The sequence below is a fragment of the Pongo pygmaeus genome, chromosome 10 (genome assembly GCF_028885625.2).
Source record: "Pongo pygmaeus isolate AG05252 chromosome 10, NHGRI_mPonPyg2-v2.0_pri, whole genome shotgun sequence".
NCBI classification, from domain to species: domain Eukaryota; kingdom Metazoa; phylum Chordata; class Mammalia; order Primates; family Hominidae; genus Pongo; species Pongo pygmaeus.
In genome coordinates this window covers 122,238,837-122,260,054 of record NC_072383.2, presented here as the reverse complement: position 1 = coordinate 122,260,054, position 21,218 = coordinate 122,238,837, and the positions used below count along the sequence as shown (strand labels likewise).

The 21,218-nt window shown below is 51.3% G+C and overlaps 1 protein-coding gene across 2 annotated transcripts in view; it reads left to right on the top strand.

Moving 5' to 3' along the window:
- RILPL1 (Rab interacting lysosomal protein like 1) overlaps nt 1-21,218 on the top strand; it is a 60,695-nt gene that overhangs the window by 21,950 nt on the left and 17,527 nt on the right. For both annotated transcript variants that reach the window (XM_054444788.2, XM_054444789.2), the window contains exons 3-4: nt 11,679-11,797; nt 12,450-12,671. In XM_054444788.2, the coding sequence (XP_054300763.1) occupies nt 11,679-11,797; nt 12,450-12,671 (341 nt within the window). The remainder of the gene's footprint in view (nt 1-11,678; nt 11,798-12,449; nt 12,672-21,218) is intronic.

Sequence of the window (21,218 nt, the reverse complement as noted above, 5' to 3'; positions counted from 1 at the left end):
GACGCAGAGCAACTGCTGCGGCCACCTCCTGACACCCTGCCCTGCCGCTGGGCTCCCCAGGGGTCCGGGGGGGCCTTCCCCTGTCTTCCCCCATCTTCCTCATCAGGAGCCCCTGCCCCACACATGCCAGGCCTCGGCTCCAGGGACCGGTTGTCCTCATCTTCCCCCATCAGCAGGCGGAGATGAATTGTACCAGTAGGGCCCTTGGCCAGCTAGTGTTTCTTATCTTCTCCTTTTAAACATTCTGGAGGAAAACACGTCGCAGAATTGCCCCTCTGTAACCTGTGTAGGTGCACAGGGCAGTGGTGTTTACTGCGTGCACGAGAGTGGGCAGCAGAGCGCTGGACCGCTTTCATCTTGCCGACAAAAACTATGTCCGCATCTGTGGGTTTGACTTCTCTAGGGAGTTCCTCCTATAAGTGGAATCATACGGCATTTGTCCCTTGTGCCTGGCTTTTTCACTAAGCATAAGGTCTTCAGGGTTCATCCATGTGGCAGCATGTGACAGGATTTCCTTCTCTTTTTTTTTTTTTTTTTTTTTTGAGACGGAGTTTTGCTCTTGTTACTCAGGCTGGAGTGCAATGGCATGATCTCAGCTCACTGCAACCTCCACCTTTGAGGTTCAAGCGATTCTCCAGCCTCAGCCTCCTGAGTAGCTGGGATTACAGGCATGCGCCACCACGCCTGGCTAATTTTGTATTTTTAATAGAGATGGGGTTTCTCCATGTTAGTCAGGCTGGTCTCGAACTCTCGACTTCAGGTGATCCACCCACCTCAGCCTCCCAAAGTGCAGGGATTACAGGCATGAGCCACCGTGCCCAGCCGATTTCCTTCCTTTTTTAAGGCTGAGTAACATTCCATTGTATAGACAGACCACATTTTCTTTACTCCATTCTTCCGTTGTTGGACATTTAGCTTGCTTCCACCTCTTGGCTATTTTTGTTTGTTTGTTGTTTTGAGATGGAGTCTCACTCTCCTGCCCAGGCTGGAGTGCAGTGGCGTGATCTCGGCTCACTGCAACCTCTGCCTCCTGAGTTCAAGAGATTTCCAGCTCATTTTTGTATTATTAGTAGAGACAAGGTTTCACCATGTTGACCAGGTTGGTCTCCAACTCCTGACCTCAAGTGATCCGCCCTCCTCGCCTTCCCAAAGTGCTGGGATTACAGGTGTGAGTCACCGCGCCCAGCCTTGGCTATTGTTTTTTTTAACAACTTTTTTTTTTTTTTTTTTGAGATGAGGTCTCACTTTGTTACCCAGGTGGAGTGCAATGATGCGATCATAGCTCACTGCAGCCTCTAACTCCTGAGCTCAAGTGATTCTCCCACCTTGTCCTCCCAAAGTGCTGGGATTACAGGCATGAGCCACTGTGCCCAGCCTTAACATTTTAAATTGAGATATAACTTAGAGTGAAGTGAACACATTTTAAGTATACGGCTCTATGAATTTTTGCATGTATGTTCAGATCAGGATAGAGAATAGTTCAACACCCCAGAATGCACCTTCTCGTCCCTTCCCAGACTAAACTTCACAAGGTCACCCTGACTCTGACCTTTGTCTCCAGAGATTAATTCAGCCTTGTTTTGAACTTCATATACATGGAATCATACAGGGTATGCTTTTTGGAAATTGAGAAATCGTTAAGATTCACCGTATTTTAAATGTGGATAACTCGGTGGGTTTTGGGGGTTTTTTTGTTTTGTTTTTTGTTTTTTTTTTGCGACAGTCTCTCTCTCTTGCCCAGGCTGAAGAGCAGTGACACAATCATAGCTCACTGCAGCCTCAAACTCCCCAACTCAGGTGATCCCGCTACCTCAGCGTCCCAAGTAGCTGGAACTATAGGTGTGGGCCACCACACCTGGCTAATTTTTTTATTTTTAGTAGAGATGAGGTCTCAATTATTTGCGCAGGTTGGTCTTGAACTCCTGAGTTCCAGTGATCCTCCTGCCTTGGCCCCCCAAAGTGCTGGGATTACAGGCATAAACCACCGCGCCTGGCCCAACTCAGTGGTTTTTAGAATATTCACAAAGTTGTCCAACTATCACTATTGTCAGATTTTTGGAAATTGTTGTCATCCCAAAAGCAATCCCCCATTCCCCCTATTCCCCCGCAGCCCTAGGAAACCACTGGTCTTCTTTTTTTTTTTTTCGAGACGGAGTTTTGCTCTTGTTGCCCAGTCTGGAGTGCAGTGGTGTGATCTCAGTTCACCGCAACCTTCACCTCCCGGGTTCAAGTGATTCTCCTGCCTCAGCCTCCCAAGTAGCTGGGATTACAGGCATGCGCCACCATGCCCGGCTGATTTTGTATTTTTAGTAGAGACGGGGTTTCTTCTTGTTGGTCAGGTTGGTCTCAAACTCCCAACATCAGGTGATCTGCCCGCCTTGGCCTCCCAAAGTGCTGGGATTACAGGCGTGAGCCACCGCGCCCAGCCACTGGTCTTCCTTCTGCCTCTGTGGACTGATCTATTATGGGCATTTTATGTGAATGGAGTCGTACAACATTTGTCCTTTGTGCCTGGCTTCTTTCATTCAGCATCATGTTTTCAAGCTTTATTCATGTTGTAGCATATATTAGTGCTTCATTCCTTTTTATGGCTAAATAATATTCTGTTGTAAAAATGTATCATGGCCGGGTGCAGTGGCTCATGCCTGTAACCCCAGCACTTCGGGAGGCCAAGGTGGGCGGATCACTTGAGGTCAGGAGTTCAAGACCAGCCTGGCCAACATGGTGAAACCCCATCTCTACTAAAAAACACAAAACTAGTCGGGTCTGGTGGCACACGCCTGTAATCCCAGCACTCAAGAGGCTGAGGCAGGAGAATCGCTTGAACCCAGGAGGTGGAGGTTGCAGTGAGTCAAGATCATGCCACTGCACTCCAGCCTGGGGCACAGAGTGAGACTCTGTCTCAAGAAAAAAAAAAAAAAAAGATGTATCACTTTTTGTTGATCCATTCATCTGTTGAGGGACATTTGGGTTGTTTCCCCTTTTGGCTATTATGAATAAGGCTGCCGTGAATGTTTGTGTACAGGTGTTTATGTGGACATGTGATTTCAGTTCTTTTGGGGTCTATACCTAGAGTAGAATTACTGGGTTAAATGGTAACTCTGTGTTTAACCACCACGCCGTCTTCCACCGCAGCTGTACCATTTTATTTTATTTTTTGAGACAGAGTCTTGCTCTGTTGCTCAGGCTGGAGTGCAGTGGTGAGATCTTGGCTCACTACAACCTCCGTCTCCCAGGCTGAAGCAATTCTCATGCCTCAGTCTCCCAAGTAGCTGGGATTACAGGCGTACATCACCACGCCCAACTAATTTTTGTATTTTTAGTAGAGACAGAGTTTTACCACGTTGGCCAGGCTAGTCTCGAACTCCTGACCTCAAGCGATCCGCCCACCTTGGCCTCGCAAAGTGCTGGGATTACAGGCGTGAGCTACCGCACGTGGCCTAGCTGTACCATTTTACATTCCCATCAGCAGTATATTAGGGTTCTAATTTCTCCAAATCCTCATACATACACACATACATCCTATTACCTGTCTTTTTTTTTGAGACAGTATCTCATTCTGTCACCCAGGCTGGAGTGCAGTGGCATGATCATAGCTCATTGCAGCCTCGAACTCCTGGGCTCAAGCAATCCTCTTGCTTCAGCCTCCTGAGTAGCTGGGACTACAGGCGTGTGCCATCACACCCAGTTAGTATTTTTTAATTTTTTGTAGGGACGGGGTCTCCCTATGTTGCCCTGGCTGGTCTCGAACTCCTGGGCTCAGGCAATCCTCCTGTCTTGGCCTCCCAAAGTGCTGGGATTACAGGCATGAACCACTGTGCCTGGCCTCAGTCTTTCAAATAGCCGCACAGTGTGGGTTGTACAGTGGTTAATTTCACCATCCTCCTCCTGAGGCATCTGGGCACACCTACCTGTTGAGGGCCCCCCACGATATAGTTGCTAGAGTGCATGTGTAAGCTTTAGCAGGTAAGGCCAAACGAATTTCCATAGTGGCACTCCCAGCAGCAAGGCACACGTCTTCCAGCTGCCCCACTTTCTCACCAGCACTTGGTGGTGTCAGTCCTTCTCATTTTAGCCATTCTGGTGGCTAAATGGATTCTTGCCCCTTCTTTTCATCCCTGCCTCTGCACACCAGCCATGGCTGACGTCTCTGTGAGGTCTTAGGACTTTTGTGCAGCTCTCTGCCTCAGAGCTGAGCAGGACCCAGCAGGTGCTAGAAGAAACCCGAGTGGTCATTCAGCTTGAAGGGCTGCACTCATGCCCCCCATGGCCATTGGTGGGAGGATACACCGTCCGATCTCATGGCTTTGTGTAGCTTTCTACTGTATGTGCTTTACATGAACAGCAGCATCAGAAAGGTGGAGAATGGAAAAATAATTCACATACCCATTTCGCAGATGAGTGAATAGAGGCTCAGAGAGGTGAGCGTAACTTCAGAAGTCTTAAGCCATGAGCCTCAATGGCACCAGGTCGTGGAGCTGAGCTTTCTGTACCGCTCTCCAGGGCCTCCCAGTGCCTTGGGGCCCTGTCCACATTTCCCATAATTCCCTGCACTGCAGCGTCCTTTCCCTCCAGCCGTGTCATGTGCATACAGAGGACGCCCACCCCTGCTGGAAGTCTTTAAGTCTGTCCTCTCTGGCTGCCTCTTCCTGGTCTCCTCTGCCTGACCCTCCTGCTCTGCACAGCCCCTATATGTTGAGACCCTGAGGCTCCTGTTGTCCCTGCAGGGGATAATCCAACCCCTGACCCAAGCCTTAAGGCATTGTGTGGCCTGGGCTTGTTTTAGCTCATGCGTGCATCACCCCCATGGCCTCTGTGCCTCAGCCCACATTGCCCTCAGCCCCTGATGCAGCCCCTCCCCCAGGGCCTTTGCACTCACTGCCGCCTGCACTGCGCTGTCCTTGCCACCAGGCCTCCCTTCCTCTGTGGCCTCTGGTCTCAGTGGAAATGACCCCTGCTGTGAGAGGCCTGCCCTGCGCCCATGGTCTGCATGGGGTCTCCCTGGTCACTTTTCTCAGCCTGTCACATCCGTCACAGTGCTCAACTTGTCTGTAATGGCACATGCCTCTCTGACATCTGTAAACCAGTGAGAGCAGAATCAGGTTTCATTTATTCACCATGCTGACCCTCATGACTAGTTCGGTGTCATGTACACAACAGGTGCTCAATAAACACTTGATGGCCAGGTGTGGTGGCTGATGCCTGCCATCAGGGCCCTTCAGGAGGCTGAGGTGGGAAGATCACTTGAGCCCAGGAGTTTGAGATCAGCCTGGGCAACATGGCAAGACCTTGTCTCTACAAAAAAAGATTCAGAAACGAGCTAGCTGTAGTGGTGCATCTTTGTAGTCCCAGCTACTCAGAGGCTGAGGTGGGAGGATCACTTAAGCCCAGGAGGTGGAGGTTGCAGTGAGCTGTGATCCTTCCACTGCACTCTAGCCTAGGTGACAGAGACCCTGGGTCAAAAAAAACAGAAAACAAAAACTCGATGTCCGGGAAGAGTAGCCCACACCTGTAGTCCTAGCAATTGGTGGGACTCAGGTAGGAGGATTGCTTGAGGCCAGGAGTTCAAGACCAGCCTGGGTAACACAGTGAGACTTAAAAAAAATTTTTTTAATTAGCTAAGTGTGGTGGTGCACGCAGTGGTCCCCGGTCCTGGGGAGGCTGAGATGGGAGAATCACTTGAGCCTGGGAGGTCAAGGCTGCAGTGAGCTGTGATCATGCTACTGCACTTTAGCCTAGGTAACAAAGCAAGACCCTGTCTCTAAACAAACAGGCTGGGTGCAATGGCTCACGCCTGTAATCCCAGCACTTTGGGAGGCCGAGGAGGGCAGATCACTTGAGGTTAGGAGTTCGAGACCAGCCTGGCCAACATGGTGAAACCCTGTCTCTACTAAAAATACAAAAATTGCCACGCATGGTGGCGCATGTCTGTAGTCCCAGCTACTCAGGAGGCTGAGGCAGAAGTCCTTGAACTGAGGAGGTAGAGGTTGCAGTGAGGCAAGATTGTGCTACTGCACTCCAGCCTGGGCAGCAAAGTGAGACTCCGTCTCAAAAAAATAAAAAAATAAAAAAAAAACTTGATGAGTGAACATTCTGATGAGGGTACACATATGCAAAAATATGTGAGGGTACCCCCAGAAGGTGGCTGTGTCTGGGAGAAAGTAGGGACTAGAGTCTGCCCCATGGTGACACATTCTGATGACCTTAAGGGAGCCTTCTGCGTCTCGTGCCCTGGTGGCAAGGCAGCTTGGTATCACGGAGAAGACATGGGATCTGGAGTCAGAAAACCTGGGCTTGAGTTTTTGGCTGTAAGACTTTGAGAAAAAAAAAAATCTCTGGGCCTCAGTTTTTCATATATGTAAAATGAGACTGATGTTAGAAACAACAGTAATGATAATAAGACCCATTTCCAGTGGTTGGGAATGAGAATGAAATAGGGTCCAGGGTGTAAAGCAGTTTATCCGTCCTGGGCTTGGGAGGAGTACGTTGCACTTTGGGAGTGCGGAAGAAGAACCAGTTCCCGTTCACTGGCCAGCCTCGGGCGTCTGCCGTGTGTGGGGCCCTGGAATACAGAGACTAATGAGACAGGCTGATGCCTCCAGGACGATCATATAAAATCCCAAGCTCAAGCTCAGGACCCAGGCCTTACCTGGGTTTGTGGCCCTGGCAGCGTCGCCTGCTGTTCTGGAAACACACCAGGGATGCTTGTTCATGGTGGTGACCACCGAGACGAGAGAGAGGAGGTCAGCAGCAAGGACTCTGATGCAATGGCGCAGCCTGGGGGGAAAGTCATGCCAAGGAAATAGCTGAGGGGTCACCGCTGTGCTTTCTCCTCATGGGATTAGATCTGGCTGCATGTCCTGAGTCCCGGGGGCTAAGGAGGGATGTTTCCCCCTCGTTCACCTGGGATTGAGCCTGGCCATTGCAGGCCAGCCCAGGCTTCAGGGAGCAGGTGTGCACTGGCAGCCCCAGCACCTACGGAAGGCTGAATAATGGCCCCAAAATATCAGGTCCTAGTTGCTAGAACCTGTGGATGTCACCTGATGTGGTAATGTCTTTGCAGGTGTGTTATTTCATTCCAGATCTTGAGATGGGGATGTTATCCTGGCTTACTTGGGTGAGCCCAGAATGTAATCACAGGTGTCCTTGTAAGATGGAGGCAGGGAGAGATTTGGCACTGACAGAAGAGGAGGCAGCCACGGGACCACAGAGGCAGAGACTGGAAAGATGTCACCACAAGCCGAGGAGTGCTGGTGGCCACCAGAAGCTGGAAGAGGGAAGGAACGAAATCTCCCTGGGCCGGGCACGGTGGCTCACGCCTGTAATCCCATCGCTTTGGGAGGCTGAGGCGGGTGGATGGCTTGACGTCAGGAGTTTGAGACCAGCCTGGCCAACATGGCAAAACCCCATCTGTACTAAAAATACAAAAAAATTAGCCGGGTTGTGGCGGGTGCCTGTAATCCCAGATACTTGGGAGGCTGAGGCAGAAGAATCGCTTGAACCCAGGAGACAGAGGTTGCAGTGAGCTGAGATCACGCCACTGCACTCCAGCCTGGGCTACAGAGTGAGACTCCGTCTCAAAAAAAAAAAAAAAGGCTGGGCGCAGTGGCTCACGCCTGTAATCCCAGCACTTTGGGAGGCCGAGGTGGGCGGATCACGAGGTCAAGAGTTCGAGACAAGCCTGACCAACATAGTGAAACCCCGTCTCTACTAAAAATACAAAAATTAGCTGGGCGTAGCAGTGCGCGCCTGTAATCCCAGCTACTTGGGAGGCTGGGGCAGGAGAATCGCTTGAACCCGGGAGGCGGAGATTGCAGTGAGCCGAGATTGCACCACTGCATTCTAGCCTGGGCGAGAGGGCGAGACTCCATCTCAAAAAAAAAAAAAAAAAAAAAATGGCCGGGCGTGGTGGCTCACACCTGTAAATCCCAGCACTTTGGGAGGCCGAGGCAGGTGGATCACGAGGTCAGGAGATCAAGTCCATCCTGGCTAACATGGTGAAACCCTGACTCTTCTAAAAATACAAGAAATTAGCTGGGCGTGGTGGCGGGCGCCTGTAGTCCCAGCTACTTGGGAGGCTGAGGCAGGAGAATGGCATGAACCTAGGAGGCGGAGCTTGCAGTGAGCCGAGATCGCGCCACTGCACTCCAGCCTGGGCGACAGAGTGAGACTCTGTCTCAAAAAAAAAAAAAAAAAAAAATTAGCCAGGCATGATGGCACGTGCCTGTAATCCCAACTACTTGGGAGGCTGAAGCAGGAGAATCACTGGAACCCAGGAGGGGTAGGCTGCAGTGAGCCGAGATCACACCACTGCACTCCAGCCTGGGTGACACAGTGAGACTCTATCTCAAAAAAGAAAAAAAAAAAATCTCCCTTAGAGGTCCAGAGGAAGCATGGCCCTGGTAACACCTTGATTTCAGGTTCATTTGGACCTTCTGGCTTCTAGAGCTATGAGAAAATAAATTTCTGATGTGTTAAGATACCAAAATTATTGGTCATTTGTTACAGGAGGTGCAGGAAACTGACACAGCACCCGTCCTCACAGGTCATTAATTCAACAATAACTTAACGGGCACCTGCGGTGTGCCAGGCATCATGTGGGGCCCAGGGAATGTAACAGTGACTAGGGCAGACAGGGCCTTGCCCTCCTGTGACACACAGTCTAGTTGGGGTAGGGATGAGGTGTGGACCTCGCCCGCCTGCGGTGTGCCAGGCACCATCTTCAGGGCTCTGTGTGTATTAACTGTGAAAGTTGTCTGAATCAAAATGGGGTCACCAATGTTACTCAAAACTCTGACGGGGAAGGCCATGAAGAGAAGGTTTTCATGCTTGCATGCCCGATAACAAAAAAGACTCTGGAAAAACGACAGCTTTGCACAAAAGCCTTTGTAACCTTACACAAAAAGACTTCTGCTAGGACGTCTGCCTGGCAGTGGCCGGTCCAGCCTCAGACTGCAGTCACCCTTGTTATTTGATGTTTGTAGCCAAGGATAATTATTAATATTTCAGAACAATTATGTAACCATCCTTATTTTTTCCTTTAAAAATCTTTGTTTTCCTTTACCTCCCTGAATACACATAGTTTACTATCGCAGGCGGATTCCCATTGCAACGCTCTACTCCCAAATAAATAGCTTTTCCTTTTTTTTTTTTTTTTTTTTGAGACGGAGTTTCACTCTTGTTGCCCAGGCTGGAGTGCAGGGGTGCGATCTCAGCTCACCGCAACCTCCACCTCCCGGGTTCAAGCGATTCTTCTGCCTCAGCCTCCCGAGTAGTTGGGATTACAGGCATGCGCCACCACGCCTGGCTAATTTTGTATTTTTAGCAGAGACGAGGTTTCTCAATGTTGGTCAGGTTGGTCTCAAGCTCCCGACATAGGTGATCTGCCTGCCTGGGCCACCCAGAGTGCTGGGATTACAGTTTTTGTTTTGTTTTTTGGGTTGTTTTTTTCTTTTTTTTTTTTTTTTTTCGAGACAGAGTCTTGAACTGTTGCCCAGGCTGGAGTGCAGTAGTGTGATCTCGGCTAACTGCAACCTCCGCCTCCCGGATTCAAGCGATTCTCCTGCCTCAGCCTCCTGAGTAGCTGGGACTACAGGCACGCACCACCAGGGCCAGCTAATTTTTGTATTTTTAGTAGAGACAGGGTTTCACAATGTTGGCCAGGATGGTCTCGATCTCTTGACCTCATGATCCGCCCACCTCGGCTTCCCAAAGTGCTGGGATTACAGGCGTGAGCCACCGGCACCCAGCCTGAGGTTGTTTGTTTGTTTGTTTGTTTTGAGACAGGGTCTTGTTCTGTCACCCAGGCCTGGAGTACAGTGGTACAATCAGAGCCCACTGCAGCCTCAAACTCCTGGGCTCAAGTGTTCCTCCCTCGTCAGCCTCCTAAGTAGCTGAGACTACAAGTGGACACCACCACACTTGGCTAGTTAAAAAAAATCTTTTTGTAGAAACAGGTCTTGTTATGTTGCCCAGGCTGCTCTCAGACTCCTGGCCTCAGTGATCCTCCTGCCTCAGCCTCCCAAAGCACCGGGATTACAGGCGTGAGCCAACATGCTTGGCCATCTTTTATTTTATTTTTAAATTTTATTTACTTTTTATTTTTGGGACAGAGTCTTGCTGTTGTCACCCAGGCTGGAGTCCAATGGCACGATCTCGGCTCACTGCAACCTCTACCTCCCAGGTTCAAGCAATTCTCCTGCCTCAGCCTCCCAAGTAGCTGGGATTACAGGTGCCCGCCACCATACCCGGCTAATTTTTTTTTGTATTTTTAGCAGAGACAGGGTTTCACCATGTCGGCCAGGCTGGTCTCAAACTCCTGACCTCAGGTGATCCACCCACCTCAGCCTCCCAAAGTGCTGGCATTACAGGCATGAGCCACCACGCCCGGCCCATCTCTTATTTTAGAGAACCTTTCTCTGTTCATCATTTAGGTTGACATAATCAATCCTCACTACAGCCCTATGAATTGTGGGGACTGTCATCACCCTACTTTATAGAGGTGGAAACTGAGGCACAAAGAGGCTAGCTCTAAACCAAACTGCTGATAAACAGGAGAGCCAGTGTCTGAGCTTGAGCCCAGCCTGAATCACTGTGCAGTGTCATCTTTCGTCAGATAAAAGAATGTAAGAGGCTGGGTGCAGTGGCTCACGCCTGTAATCCCAGCACTTTGGGAGGCCGAGGTGGGCGGATCACTTGAGGTCAGGAGTTTGAGACCAGCCTGGTCAACATGGCAAAACCCTGTCTGTACTAAAAATACAAAAATTAGCCAGGCAAGGCAGCACATGTCTGTTGCCTCAAGCTACTTGGGAGGCTGAGGTGGGAAGATCACTTGAGCCTAGGAGGCAGAGGTTGCAGAAAGCCAAGATTGCACCACTATGCTCCAGCCTGGGCAACAGAGTGAGAATCTGTCTCAAAAAAAAAAGAATGTAAGAGACACATAGGAACTGTAAAAAGTGCCATAAAGGTAATACATGAGGCCGGGCGTGGTGGCTCACGCCTGTAATCTCAGCACTTTGGGAGGCCGAGGTGGGTGGATCACGAGGTCAGGAGATGGAGACCATCCTGGCTAACATGGTGAAACCCCATCTCTACTAAAAATACAAAAAATTAGCCGGGCATGGTGGCGGGCGCCTGTAGTCCCAGCTACTCAGGAGGCTGAGGCAGGAGAATGGTGTGAACCCGAGAGGAGGAGCTTGCAGTGAGCCGAGATCGCGCCACTGCACTCCAGCCTGGGCGACAGAGCGAGAGAGACTCCATCTCAGAAAAAAAAAAAAAAAAAAGTAATACATGATGGGTCAGGGATGGAGAGAAGCGAACGAATGAGGTGGGTGGGAGGTGGAGGCTGTCATTGGGTGGTCAGAGGAAGGGAGGCCTCTGTGAAGGGTGACTTTTGGGCTGAGGCCTGAAAAATGAAGCACGCCAGCCACGGGGAGGTGAGAAGGAAGGGACTGACGGGCAAGGAAGAGGCCTCAAGGTGGGAATGACCCTGGGGGGAATCAAGGAATAGAAAGCAGGCACTGGGGAGGGCGAAGGGCGTGAGTGGAGAGTGTAGAGGATGAGGCTGGGGAGGAGGCCGGGGGCCACTAAGACCTCAGTTTCATCCTCAGCAGAAGCGGTGGATGATTTCAACATAGGAGTAAGGTGGGCTCATCTGCCGGTCTCACTTGCCCACCCAGGCATGTCAGAGCGGGAGCGACAGGTGATGAAGAAGCTGAAGGAGGTGGTGGACAAACAACGCGATGAGATCCGCGCCAAGGACAGGGAGCTGGGCCTGAAAAATGAGGACGTTGAGGCTGTGAGTGACACACCCCTGACCTGTGTCCACCCTCCCAGCCAGTAGGGGCCAGCCAGAGACCAGACCCTCCACTCAGCAGCTCCCTTCTCTCCCTCACTGCCATTCTTGGGGCTCCGTGGGGTGTGGATCCTGCTCATGGCTTGGCGGGCCCAACCTGGAAACAGCAAGTCTTCACTGGCAGAGCAGGAGGAAACGTGCCACTGCCCAGTGAGCAGGCTCCTCCCGCCTCCTGGGAAGGTCCCAAGGCCTCAGCCAACTTTGCTCTGACCCCAAGGCCTCCTCCAGCCCCACCGCTTCATGCCCCTCTGTGAGCAGACTTAGCAGGGTCCAGCGTGCTCCAGGAACTCATACAGTGTCTCTGTGTAAATCAGAAAAAAATGCCCCTTTCTGAAGGCATGGTACTTCCATTCGTTGGGAAATTTTCATAATGTATTAATTCTAGCAAGACATCCTTCCATCTGCCATAAAATTATCATAGTAAATACACAAATTGCCCATCTCTAGCATCATCAGCTATAAGAACATGAACAACTTTCAAACAAAGATGTCTGCAATGTAAATGGCACACCTATGGATGGTTTGCCGTTGTGCAGTGCACAACCTAAGCTACCGCAGGTGGCAGCCCTGCACAATGGTCTCCCTTTTTCTACAGTTACAGCAGCAGCAGACACGGCTGATGAAGATCAACCATGACCTTCGGCACCGGGTCACGGTGGTGGAGGCCCAGGGGAAAGCCCTGATCGAACAGAAGGTGGAGCTGGAGGCAGACCTGCAGACCAAGGAGCAGGAGATGGGCAGCCTGCGAGCAGAGCTGGGGAAGTTGCGAGAGAGGCTGCAGGGGGAGCACAGCCAGAATGGGGAGGAGGAGCCTGAGGTGAGCAGGAAGCTGGGTGCAGAGGTGGTAGCAGAGGGTCAGTGTGGGGGTTGGCTCAAGGCAGGCAGGGTTGCCTTGTTTTCCCCATTATACTTAAGAAAATGGCCAGCCTGGGCAACATAGCAAGACCCCAGTTCTCTACAAACTTTTTTTTAATTAGCCACGCGTGGTGGTGCACACCTGTAGTACCAGCTGCCTGGGAGGCTTAGGCAGGAGGATCACTTGAGCCCAGGAGTTCAAGGCTGCGGTGAGCCATGATTGCACCACTGTGCTCCAGCCTGGGTAACAGAGCCAGACCTGTCTAAAAAAAAAGAGAGAGAGAGAGAGAAAACCAGAGGCTCAGAGAGAACAAGCTACTGGCCTGAGGACACACAGCTGAGGGGGTGGAACCCCAGACTCCCAGCATTCTTCCACCTCAGTGATGGTTATTGGGCACCTGCCATTCATTCATTCATTCATTCATTCATTCATTCATTCATTCCTTCATTCATTCATTCCAATGATGGTTGACTCTGTAGCTGGCCCAGAGGATACAACAGCAAGCAAAATACAGACATGATCCCTGTCCACGTGGAGCTTACAGTTTAGTATGGGAGGTAGACATTAGTCAGTCCAGACCTTAGTCATTAATCACACAGTACCATATGACCCAGCAATTCCACTCCTAGGCACATATCCGAAAGAATTGAGAGCAGGTGTTCAAACTTTTACATGAAGGCCAGGTGTGGTCACCTGCACTTGTAATCCCAGCCCTTTGAGAGGTTGAGGCAAGGGGATCAAGAAGATCACTTGAGGCCAGGAGCTCAAGACCGGCCTGGGCAACATAGCGAGACCCCATCTCTAAAAAAAATTCTTTAAAAATTAAAAACTTGCTTTTGGGCTGGGTGTAGTGGCTCACACCTGTAATCTCAGCACTTTGGGAGGCTGAGGTGGGCAGATCACTTGAGGTCAGGAGTTCAGGATCAGCCTGGCCAACATGGTGAAACCCTGTCTCTACTAAAAAAATAATACAAAATTAGCTGGGTGTGATGGTGGGCGTCTGTTATTCCAGCTACTTGGGAGGCTGAGGCAGGAGAATTGCTTGAACCTTGGAGGCGGAGGTTGCAGTGAGCTGAGATTGCGCCACTGCACTCCAGCCTGGGCAACAGAGTGAGTCAGACCCCATCTCAAAAAAAAAAAAAAAAAAAGAAAAACTTAGGTGTGGTGGCACATGCCTGTAGTCCAAGTTACTTGGGAGGATGAGGCAGGAGGATCACTTGAGCCCAGGAGTTTGAGGCTGCAGTGAGCCATGATTGAGCCATTGCTCTCCAGCCTGGGCAACAGAGTGAGACCCTATAGCAGCACTATTCACAGTCGCCAAAAGGTGGAAACAACCCACATGTCCATCAGCAGATGAATGGGTGAACAGTGGTCTCTCCATACAGGGGGATATGATTCAGCCCTACAGAGGAATGCAGCCCTGGCCACATGGCAGCACGGATGAGCCGCCAAAACATCATGCGGAGTGAAAGAAGCCAGGCCCAGAAGGCCAGTGTGTGACTCCATTTGCACGAAATGTCCCAGAACAGGCAAATCCATAGAGCCAGAAAGTAGATTGGTGTCTGAATGGGGCTTGGGGAGGGGGGAATGGGGAGTGACTGCCCATGGGCATGGAGTTCCCTTTGGGGGCGATGGAAATGATCCGGAATTAGAGAGCGGTGATGGTCGCACAACACCGTGCATGTTACTGTCCACGTGGCCGGAGCTGTCCATCACAGCCGCAGCTAACATCCGGGTAGGCCCAGGGCTGCAAGGTGGGCACTAGGGGTGTCTGTTCCTTAAATGTGCCCCCAGACTGTGCCAGGAACACAGAGGGTGAGATCGTTCATCCTGACAGAGGTGGGGAGGTGGGGTTTCAGGGAAGAGCTGTTCCTGAAGCCGGGCGTCAGTGTTAACAACGCTGAGACTTTGACAGGTAGAAATGTGGAAAATGGAGATGCTGTTTTAGAAAAGTAGAGTGAACTTTAGGGACACACTCAGGCTTGTGTTTTCTCCCAGCAGATATTTATGAGCTGTTGAAAGTTTGCAGACGCTGCGCTAGTAACCTGAGTTACAGGTAGGGGAGGTAGGACAGACAAGCTCACAGTCAGGTGGGTTCAAGTCCCAGCACAGTCATTAGGTAGCCTGTGAATTTGGTAGTTACTTCCAGGTTTGCTGTAGGACAGGAGAGGCATCTGGGATACAAATGAGGAAGGTCAGGGAGAGAAGTCTTAAAAAAAAGGGAGTAGTTGCCGGGCGTGGTGGCTCACACCTGTAATCCCAGCACTTTGGGAGACCGAGGCAGGCAGATCACTTGAGGTCAGGAGTTCGAGACCAGCCTGGCCAGTATGGTGAAGCCCCATCTCTACTAAAAACACAAAAATTAGCCGGGCTTGGTGGTGCACACCTGTAGTCCCAACTACTTTGCAGGGCCGGGACAAGAGAATTGCTTGAACCCAGGACGTGGAGGTTGTGGTGAACTGAGATCACGCCACTGCACTCCAGCCTAGGCGACATGGGTGAGACTCTGTCTCAAAAAAAAAAAAAGGAGCGGTTAAGGGCTGCTTTTGGCTAAAAATGACATAAGCCTAAGTTCAAATGGTTTAAGAGTTGGGAGGCCAAGGCAGGCCGATTTCTTGAGCTCAGGACTTCAAGACCAGCCTGGCTGACATGGCAAAACCCCGTCTCTGCTAAAATACAAAAAATTAGCCAGGCATGGTGGTATGCTCCTGTAGTCCCAGCTACTCGGGAGGCTGAGGCAGAAGAATTGCTTGAACCCAGGAGGCGGAGGTTGCCGTTAGCTGAGATCACACCACTGCACACCAGCCTGGGCAACAGAGCGAAATTCTGTCTCAAGAAAAAAAAAAAAAAATGGCTGGGTGTGGTGGCTCACTCCTGTATTCCCAGCACTTTGGGAGGCCGAGGCAGGTGGATCACCTGAGGTCAGGAGTTCGAGACCAGTCTGGCCAACATGGCGAAACCCCGTCTCTACTAAAAATACAAAAATTAGCTGGGCATGGTGGCGCATGCCTGTAATACCAACTACTAGGGGGGCTGAGGCAGGAGGATAGCTTGAACCTGGGAGGTGGAGGTTGCAGTGAGCTGAGATTGTGCCACTGCACTCCAGCCTGGGAAACAGAGTGAGACTCTGTCTCAAAAAAAAAAAAAAAATGGGGCCAGATGTGGTGGCTCACGCCTGTAATCCCAGCACTTTGGGAGGCCAAGGCAGGCGGATCACAAGGTTAGGAGATTGAGACCATCCTGGCTAACACGGTGAAACCCCATCTCTACTAAAAATACAAAAAATTATCCGGGCATGGTGGCGGACACCTGTAGTCCCAGCTACTCGGGAGGCTGAGGCAGGAGAATGGCATGAACCTGGGAGGTGGAGCTTGCAGTGAGCCGAGATCGTGCCACTGTACTCCAGCCTGGGCGACAGAGTGAGACTCTCTCAAAAAAAAAAAAATGTTTAAGAGGGCAAAAACGAATTTATTGACTGTGTAACTAAAAGCTCAGTTAGGGGTGGCTTCAGGTACAGCTGGCTCCAGGTGCTCACAAGCTGCTCTCAGGAATGTGGCTCCGACCTTCTCAGGCCCTGCTTTCCTCTGTGCTGTTGTCATTCTCAGCCAGGCTCTTGCTATACAGTTGCCACTAGTATTTGACCAGCATACCAACCCCAGTCAAAAGAAATGTCCTCTTTCCCTAGCGCCCCAGCAAAAGCCTCAGGAAATCCTCATTGGCCTATCACTGAAACAACTATTGTGGCCAGAGACCTAGAATATGCATGTTTATTCCTGAGTCACATGGCTGCGACCCAAGCCACATGGACTAAAAGTGGGAGGGAGGTCTTTCTCCAGAAGAAAACGGCAGTGACTTAGCGCAAAGACCCGAGGGAAGGATAAAGGCCAGGCAGAGACAACAGCTGTCATCTGCAGTGCTGGGGAGTCGGCACCCAGGGACCACACAGAGCTCTGAGTAGTAGGGGTGCGGGTCCCTCGCAGGGGTTCAGCAGGCGAGCAATACACTCAGCTGTTTCACTGGAGGACAGGGAAGGAGCTTATGACAGACATGGTTGTCAGGAGCCCTTTGCAATAACCCAGGTGAGAAGGTGAGGGCTGAACTCAATCTATGACAGTGGGAAGGAAGCTGGTGCCAAAGACAACCTCCAGGCTGAGGGTGGGGCGGTCGCCACCTCTGCCCTGCTCCCTGCTCCTAGTGTGCCCCTTCCAACCTTCAGGCCCCACGAGAGCTCAGGCCGGTCTCCTGGCTAGGCAGGGCCTGGCCCACACTGGGGTCTCAAGAACATCGAGACTCCCAGCCCTGTTCCAGGACTCTTTAGCAACAAGGGACATTTCACACCACCTTGGCCCGACTGCCTGTCAGTTTCAGCTTCCCTGTCTGGCAGCCAATGGGGCAGGGAAGAAATGAGGGAGTAAAATCAGGCTGTGGTAATGCGAACCCGCCAGGCTGCTTTGCAGTGCACTTTCCCAGGCTCGGGGCAGCTTTGCTGGGTTAGCATCTATCCCTTGGAGCTCTGTGAGTTCAGGATGCTTGTCAGTCACACAGGGGAGCTGCAGGTTGTGGTGGCTTCATCACTTGCTGCTGTGTGACCTGGGCCTGTCCATCTCTTTGGTGGTCAATTTCATCATCTGACAAGTGAGGGGAATGAGCTTGACTCAGTAGGTTCACTGTTTCGCGCAGCTGGGAGAGAGGAGTATAAGATCAGAGGAGGGCTTGGTGAAGTCAAGAGGCAGGGACAGGGCCAGGTGCAGTGGCTCACGCCTGTAAACCCAGCACTTGGGGAGGCCAAGGCGGGTGGATCACCTGAGGTCAGGAGTTCGAGACCAGCCTGGGCAACATGATGAAACCCCCCCCCACCCGTCTCTACTAAATATACAAAAAAAGCCGGGTGTGGTGGTGGGTGCCTGTAATCCCAGCTACTCGGGAGGTGAAGGCAGGAGAATCGCTTGAACCCGGGAGGTGGAGGTTGCATTGAGCTGAGATCAAGCCACTGCACTCCAGCCTGGACGACAGAGCAAGACTTCGTCTCAAAAAAAAAAAAAAAAAAAAAAAAGGCAGGGTCAGGACAGATCTTGAAGGCATCGGGCCGGGTCCTGTGGATGGGTAGCGTGGGTAGCATGGGTAGCGTGTCCCAGGGTGGACTGTGGACAGGCCATTCCAGGCAGGGGGAACAGTGAGCCAGGCCAGAGAACGTGCAGCATGTGGCTGGGGTCAGGGGTTTGTCCCAGGGCAGGATTTGGAGGACATGAGAGCTATGGAGGGTCGCAGAGCTAGAAGGGAATCTGTCTCATCATTGCCACGCAGTTCTTTCTAAGCTATGTCACTGTCATTGCAGTGTGATCACCAGGAGACAAGGCTCTTTCTATTTTTATAACTTCCTTATTGAGATGTAATTCATATGCCACGCACTTCAGCTATCGTGTGCTCATCACCACAGTCCAGAACATTCCTATCACCCCCATCAGAAATCCCTGCTCCTGCGGTAGCTGCCTCCTCCCCTCCCCAGCCCCTGGCCACCAGCAGGCTGTTTCCCTCTGTGTATTCACCTGTTCGGGACATGGCATCAGTGGGATCCTACAACATGTGGTCCTGCCTGGCTTCTTTCGCTTAGCGTGTTTTCTCGTTAATCCAGGTCCTCATATTTCAACTCCAGGTTTCCTGCCTTTCACAGACTATATATATATGTGTATATATATACATATATTTTTTTCTCTTTTTTTGAGAGAAGATCTCACCCTATCACCCAGGCTGGGGTGCAGTGGCACAGTCTCGGCTCACTGCAACCTCCACCTCCTGGGTTCAAGCCACCATGCCTGGCTAATTTTTGTGTTTTTAGTAGAGACAGGGTTTCCCCATGTTGGCCAGGCTGGTCTTGAACTCCTGACCTCAAATGATCTTCCTGCCTCTATTTTATTTTATTTATTTATTTATTTATTTATTTATTTATTTAGATACAGGGTCTCACTCCATCAGCCAGGCTGGAGTGCAATGGCATGATCTTGGCTCACTGCAACCTCTGCCTCCTGGGTTCAAGCAATTCTTGTGCCTCAGCCTCCCAAGTAGCTGGGATTACAGGTGCACGCTACCACACCCAGCTCATTTTTGTGTATTTTTAGTAAAGATAGGGTTTTACCATGTTGCCCAGGCTGGTCTCGAAGTCCTGACCTCAAATGATCCACCCGCTTCGGCCTCCCACTGGGATTACAGGCGTGAGCCACTGTAACAGTATTGTTTTTGTTTTTGTTTTGTTTTTGTTTTTGTTTTTTGTTTTTGTTTTGTAAAGTGCGGGCTGCCTGCATAGGGAAAGCAGACAGGCATATGCTGGCTGAAAGGCGGGCAGAATTTATGCATTGAATTTATGCTAGGCCTGGTGGTGCCAAGTGTGACCAGAGCACAGTCGTTCCCCATTGCTGGGCCAGGGGCTGCTCAGAAGTACTGTGAAGGGGCTGCCGTGGGAGGGCAGGGTGCTTTGAAGCACCCAGGCAGTAAGGAGCATTCCCAAGGCCTCGGGATGGAGGCCCTGACCCAGGATGCCGCCTCCCTAAGGCCTCTGGGCAGCCCAATGGCTTGTTAGTTGGTCTCTTGGGCCTTCCTGGGAAGCAGCTGAGGCCTCAGGGTATTGCTCTGAAGCTGTGCCCAGAGTGCCCCCAGGGATCAGCAGACAACCCACAGAAGGTCCCAGCTTATCTTAGCTAACCCAAGCCGCCTCCCGGTCCCGCATGGAGTAAGCCTAGGAGGACCACGGCCGATGGAGCTCGATTGCTATCTTGGAAAGAGCCTCCTTGGTCCCTCCCGGTCTGAACCGGATAGTCCTGGGCCGCCCGCGGCCCTGCGGTCACTGCCTGGTGGCCTCTCGAGAAGCTGGAGCCCGGGGCTGTCCTTCTGCCTGTACTTTCAGGCAATAGTATTAGAAGTCAGGGCAGGCATGGTGGCTCACGCCTATAATCCCAGCACTTTGGGAGGCCAAGGCAGGCGGATCACCTGAGGTCAGGAGTTCAAGACCAGCCTGGCCAACATGGCGAAGGCCCATCTCTACTAAAAATACAAAATTAGCCAGGCACTGTGGCACATGCCTGTCATCCCAGCTACTTGAGAGGCTGAGGCAGGAGAATCACTTGAACCCAGGAAGCAGAGGTTGCGGTGAGCTGAGATCATGCCATTGCACTCTAGCCTGGGCAACAAGAGCAAAACTCCGTCTCAAAAAAACAAAAAAAAAAGTCAGGACTTTGGGCCCAGACACAATGGCTCACGCCTGTAATCCCAGCACTTTGGGAGGCTGAGCCAGGAGGATTGTTTAACCCCGGGAGTCTGAAACCAGCCTGGGCAACAAAGTGAGACCCCATCTCTAATGAAATATAAATGAAATAAAATAAAAGAGAGTAAGGACTTTTGCATACCTTGCTGGGATTTCCCCAAACTCTAAAGGAATCAGGCCATTCCTCCCCAAAAATGAACTGTCCCTTCTCCAGAAAAAAAAGAACTCAGGTTCTAAGGAAGCCTTTCAATGTCTTGGGCAGGTAAAACCCAATAGGGGTGAGCAGGAAATTCCTGTGGCTTTGAAAGTGTGTGTTCACAGAAATCCCCAGGTACGGCCCCTGGAAATATTTCTGGGTTATCAAGGGCTAGATGGGGAGATGAAAGCCCAGACAGAGGGGCGGGTGGCTTTGCCCAGAGGCCTCTCAAGAAGTGAGGGTTTGGGAATTCCTTTGAAGGGCTTTGCTCTTTCCCCAGGGTGTGGGGACGGCTGTCAGATGGTCCCTCCCAGAGACACAGGAGAGGCAAGGCCCTGGCCTGCTATGAAAGGCAGGACCCGAGCTGTCTGAGGAGGAAGGGACTGGAGGGAACTTGGGGTTCGGGTCCATAGCAGGGGCCACTGCTGCCTGCAGGGTCCAGGCAGGAGAAGGAGAAAGGGGATGGAAAAGGGAGCAGCTGCTGCTCGGAAACAGCCCAGCGTTGCCAGTGGGGCCTGATCTTCCAGCGCACTTTCCACAGGAAGCGCAAAATGCAAACTTCAATATGAAATCTCCTAATCTTAAAGAGTTCGCAGCTAATTCAACAGAGTTTTCGAACACAGTGAGGGCCAAACAAAATGTGGGCCAGCGGCACTGGGATGGTCTAAGGGCTTAGGTTGCAACCTGTGGTCTATACTACTAATGCCCAGAGTTCCTGGTGAACTCCTACACATTCGTCAAGACCGCATGCATAGAGACCACATCTGATTAACATCTTCCCTGATTCTCTCCAATTAGATCTGGTGTCTGTGCACTATTTTTTTTTTTTTTAAGATGGAGTCTTACTCTGTCATTCTGTCGCCTAGGCTGGAATACAGTGGCACCGTGTCAGCTCACTGCAACCTCCATCTCCTGGATTCAAGCAATTCTCCTGCCTCAGCCTCCCGAGTAGCTGGGATTACGGGTGCCCACCACCATGCCTGACTAATTTTTGTGTTTTTTAGTAGAGACGGGGTTTCACCATGTTGGCCAGGCTGGTCTCGATCTCCTGACTTTG